This window comes from Microtus oregoni, unplaced genomic scaffold, assembly GCF_018167655.1.
Source record: "Microtus oregoni isolate MIOR12 unplaced genomic scaffold, Mior012 000079F_ref0000094, whole genome shotgun sequence".
NCBI classification, from domain to species: domain Eukaryota; kingdom Metazoa; phylum Chordata; class Mammalia; order Rodentia; family Cricetidae; genus Microtus; species Microtus oregoni.
This window is the reverse complement of record NW_024544537.1, coordinates 6,467,089-6,472,560: the sequence shown is the minus strand read 5'-3', so window position 1 is coordinate 6,472,560 and position 5,472 is coordinate 6,467,089. Positions and strand designations below refer to the sequence as shown.

The 5,472-nt window shown below is 39.1% G+C and overlaps 1 protein-coding gene across 1 annotated transcript; it reads left to right on the top strand.

The window, feature by feature from the left end:
• The first annotated feature begins 334 nt into the window (after nucleotides 1–334).
• LOC121441579 (protein PPP4R3C-like) lies at nucleotides 335–2,677 on the top strand. The gene has a single exon (XM_041642797.1). It carries the CDS (start codon nucleotides 335–337, stop codon nucleotides 2,675–2,677), a length of 2,343 nt encoding a protein of 780 aa, XP_041498731.1.
• Nucleotides 2,678–5,472: the final 2,795 nt, after the last annotated feature.

Genomic DNA, 5,472 nt, shown 5'->3' with positions numbered 1-5,472 from the left:
GTTACATAAGCACATTCCTTTTAGGAAGAATCTTCAGTGAATCACAGGATTCTTTACAGAGCTAAGGCAGGCTCAGAGACGCAAGCACAAAGGAGGGAGGTTTGTCGGGGGTAGTTCAATAGTTGATAATTGACAAGTATCAGAGCCTTCCTCCCTGGTAATTCTAATGACCATAAACCCTCTCTTAGCCCCTGTCATTCTTTTAATCCCCATTAATCTGCTCTCTTATGATTTTTCAGAATTGCGACCTCGGTGACATTTCTGGCCAACCTTGGCGAGAGAACTCAAAACTGAAGTCAGCGCAACAGCGTGGCCTAGAGAATTGTGATTCAACATGGATGACGGATTTCATAGTGTAAGAGTCTATATTATGAAAGAAGATGAGCAATGGGAGCATATATGCTCAGGTCAAATTTCAACCAAATACATCGGACGGCTTGAGAGTGTATGCTTACTTGTTCATTCAGAATTAGATGGCTCTCGGCTAATAGAGAGCAAAATTAATCCTGATGTGACCTATAAGAAATACCAAACGAATTTAATTATTTGGACTGACGCTAATAACAAAACTATGGCATTAAGTTTCTCAGAGCCAGATAGCTGTCAAGATATCTGGAATGATATCTGCCAGGCTCTAGGTAAAGACCCAAGCAACCCGATCCCTCAAGAGCTTAAAGAGGAGAATGACAATTTTCAAGAACTGTCCCAGATTGAGAATCTGTTTCAGATGCCGAATTGTGAACTAGGTAAACTTGACAACATTGCAGATTTATTTAATATTGTAGAAGAATCGCCCTGCCTCAAGGAACGGCTGGCTCTGCTCTTGGAAAGTGAAGATTACATCAAAAAGTTGCTAGAGATATTCCACACTTGTGAGGAACAGCAGAACATGGAAAGTTTACAGGTTTTACATGGCATTATTAAAGGAATCTTATTTCTCAACAATTCACGTTTATTTAATATTATGTTTTCTGAGGAATATGTCATGGATGTAATAGGATGCCTTGAGTACGACCCTAGTTTGGATCAGCCATATCAGCACAGGAAATTCTTGACCGAAAGTGCAAAATTCAAAGAAGTTATGCCAATAACACACTCTAAACTTAAGCAAAAAATACACCAGACTTACAGAATGCAATATATTCATGACATTCTATTACCTGTATCAACCAAATTTCAAGGGGATTGGCTTTCTGATCTTACAACTTTTATTTTTTCCAATAAAATTGAAATAATTAGCATGCTGCATGAAGATGAAATGTTTTTGTATGAAGCTTTTAGTGAGTTAAAAGATAACACTGTCAGTGATAAAAGACGGAGTGAATTGTTATTTTTCTTTAAGGAGTTCTTTGAATTTGCTAAGATATTAAGTTTTCATAAGAAGGATGTGTTACTGAAAACAGTGATAAAGCTAGGAATTATGAGTGCTCTGAAGGTTTCAGTATGTATACAAAACAACCAAATAAAAGTAGCTGCTCTAGATATATTTACTTTTCTAGTAGAATTTAATCCACGAATAGTCCGAGTGTATGCAGTGGAAGAAGCTGAGGACAGTGAAAATGAGGATGACCTTCTCCTCAATATAATGATCAAACAAATCATCTGTGATCCTGATCCCGAATCTTCTCATGTTTTAAGTTTGACAGCAGTTCTCCGTGCTCTTCTTGACCCACAAAACATGTTTGTAACAGCTAATAGATATGAAAGAAGAGAATTTATGAATTACTTCTATACACATTGCATAGATAACTTGGCAGCACCAATTTTGTCTATCACAGGACAAAATGATAGTGGTGATAACAAAATCAACATCTATTCTGATAATGACCAAAATCCACAATTGCTTGGAGTAGTTTTAGAATTGCTCAGGTTTTGTTTACAAAACCACACAACCTATATCAAAAATTATATTTTGAGCAACAACTTGCTCAGCAGAATCTTGGTGCTGATGAGTTCAAAGCACACTTTTCTTGTTTTGTGTGCTCTGAGATTTATGAGACAGATGGTTGGCTTTAAAGATGAAATTTATAATCTTTACATAATGAGGAAAAATCTTTTTGAACCTGTTATAAATGCTTTTCTTCGTAATGGAATACGATACAATATGTTAAACTCAGCTATTATTGAACTATTTGAATTTATTAGAGTGGAAAACATCACGTCTCTTATTGCAGACATTGTGAAAAAATTTTTTACGGCTTTTGATTCAGTTGAGTATGTCCAGACATTTAAAGGTTTGAAAATTAAATTTGAAGAACAGAAGGAAAGAGAAAGTCAAGTAAGAGGAAGCTTACATGATATAATATATGAGAAATTATACTTCAGACATATAAAAGCTATGGAGGTAAAAGTCAAGGAGGAAATGTGTCCTAGAGTAAATACTGAAGCTGTTCTGGCATTGGAAGTGGACTCTCTAAGTTCTTATGACACGTTTATGCAAATAAAAAGGACAAGTGAAGATGAAGTAGAACGGTCAGAAGAAAATTCATTTGAATTTGACTGTTCATCTCAGTCTGAGGCTTCTGCTAGAAGAATGAGTAGGCCAATACACTGTTGCATGAGGATTCCATTAGTGGACTACTCCGATGATGAAGATGACAATGACAGTGATGATAATCAGGATGATGAAGAGGAAGAAGATGAACCTCCCCACAAAAGACCTAATCTTGGTTCATAAAATAAGATGAGGCCCTCAACTTTTGATTCAAATAAAATTTGATAAATATCACAAACTGAAAATTCTAATTTAAAAAACATCTTTCTCTTATGGACTTTTAGATACGGTATAAAGAATAGTAAATATGTTGAATAAAAGGCCTCGATTTATATAAAGAAAATCTTCCATAATATAGATGCATAATATCAAATAACCAACCCCTGAGTGATAACGTCTTATCAAGAACATCTTATTTTAGTAGTATGGTTTGTGAGGAGTAAACAGTTTGATGAAGTAATACAAGTTTCACTCAGGTCATATATTGCAAACAACTTCAAAAGTTTTATTACAAAACTTAGTTTTTAAAAGGATCTAGTAATGGCGTTCTGTCTATAAATTGAAGTTTTTTGAAGAGATCTTTTTATGTATGGAAGAAAAAGTCAATATTAAAGTAAAAGTAAAGTGAGACTTCCCAATATTTCTATGAAGATTTAGCAGAACTTCATCATTATGAATACTATGAGAAACAACATTCTGCACAATTAAGTGCATATGTTTATGAACAAAATGTTAGGCTGGATCCTAAATGAGCTTTTGTGAATTCACTTCTTTTTAGATGAGCAATATCAAGTATCAGTATCAATACAAATCTGTTCCTAATGTGAATTCTCTATGTCCTCTGGGGAATAAAACAGGATGCATCAAATATCCAGATTGTTAAAGTTATTTCTTCATTCATTAATGAAATTTTGTACTTTTCCCCTGAGTAGTGGGTACATACTAGTATATACTTATTTCTTTGTGATTGCTGAAACAAAGTAACTAACAAAAACAGAGGAAATTTTAATTTTGTCTTCAGTGTGAGGCAATACATTCCATCCTAATGGGAAAGGTATATGAGTAGACTATTCAGTGGTGGGAGGAATTGAAAGCAGCATGCCACCTTGCACACTCAATCTACAAGCAACTAGATACATCCTGATGTTTACCTCAATTTCTCTTTTCATTTAGTGTAAGACATCAGCCCATGGTACAGTGTCACACACATTCAAGTTGCCTTTCAAACTCAATTATTCCAGTCTTTAAACTGCCTCATAAATATGTTAAGAATTTTGTCTCCTAAGTATAGATTCTGTTAAGTATTAACTATTACTAATTGATCCCTTGCCTATTTAACACCCATGAATATAACTTTTAAGTCATAATCTTCTACATTTCATCCCAAAGTCTCATGGCCACTTCATATTGCAAAATGTATGCAGTCCAACCCACATGCATGCCCTGGGCACCCTTCTCTGGGCACAGAGAATAAAAACATGACCCTGACCATCCCCATTACGACTGAGCAGAAAAAAGGAGCCTCGGGGCAGCCTGCTCTGGACACCAAGGAGAAAACAGGGGCCGGGAAGTCAGGCACTATTTTTGTAGGCAAATATATGGTGTGATAATGGGGGAGAGGGAGAAGAGAGGAGGAGAAGGAGAGAGGGGAGAGGGAAATAGGAAAAGGGAGGGAGGGAGGGAGAGAGAGAGAGAGAGAGAGAGAGAGAGAGAGAGAGAGAGAGAGAGAGAGAGAGAGAGAGAGAGATTGAGATTATTTCATGTCCTGTGCAAAACGGCAGATCTGAAGAGATAAAGACTGTGAGGAACTTACTGATTAGGGTTACTTGGTTGCCAGCTCAAGACCAAGAGCCAAGATGATTTCTGGGCCTACTCTGCTGCCAAGGCCCATGCCTGGGTCTGTGGTCCTCCTGCAGCTATGGTCTATGTTGATGTCCATGGCTCCTGATAGCATCAAAGGCCAATAGTATAGGGCTGCACGGAGTTGGCCCTATTCCTCACTGGCTGCAACACTAGGGAGAAGTGGCCCTGCTTCTACTAGCTGTAGCACTCAGGAGAGTAGGCCTTGCACCTCCCCTGGGGAGCACAGTAGAGCTGACCTTGTTGGTGGGGGTGACTATAAGTCAGACTTGAGGGCATGAGCATGGGAGAGCTGACCCCGTTACTCTTCTGTGTGTCATGCAGCATGGGTAAGGGAAAGATTTCCACCTTGCCTCTTGTTCCTCATCTCCTGCTTCAAGTAAGGGAGCTAACTGGAGTATCTCTTATCAGCTGCCACACTTGGGACCGAAGGCCCTAAACCTTGCTTAGAAAGCACAGTACAGCTTACCCTGTTGATGGGGTCTCCTTCCCCCAGGAATATAAGCAAGAAAGAACTGGACCTGCCCGTCATCCATATGGTGATGTGGGTGGGGGAGACATGCCCCTCTCTCACCATCTGTGGCAGTTGGGAAAACTTAACCTGAGATCATGAGATCAGGAGAGCTGGCCTTCCCCATCTCTATCTGCAGCACTCCAGAGAGTGACCCCTGCACCTTGCCTGGGCAACATAGTAGATCTGGCCCTGATGGTATAGGTCTGGGTAAGCTGGCCTTGAGGACCTGAGAAAACAGGTCCCATCCCTTGCTCCTTTTGGATAGGGTGAACTAGCAGTGGCAATGCTAGCAGGCTGACCAACCCTACAAACCACCCAGGCCAAGAACCAGGGCTGTACTTTGCCCATCCCAATATCCATCCCATCCATGATTATCTGGAGCATATGAAAGTGCTGGTCCTGTAGATCCAAAGTTTCAGTATCCTCATGACACAGGGCAACAACAGGATATCCAAAAGAAGTCCCAATGAAGGCCCGTTTTCAATAGTATAGCAGAAACCAGAGGCCTCAAACATGACCAACGTCTCTTTGCAATGAATATTTGCAATAAAGATATGTGGGCTAAAGGGTATAGTGTGTGATCCACTTTGTCACACTATAGCTT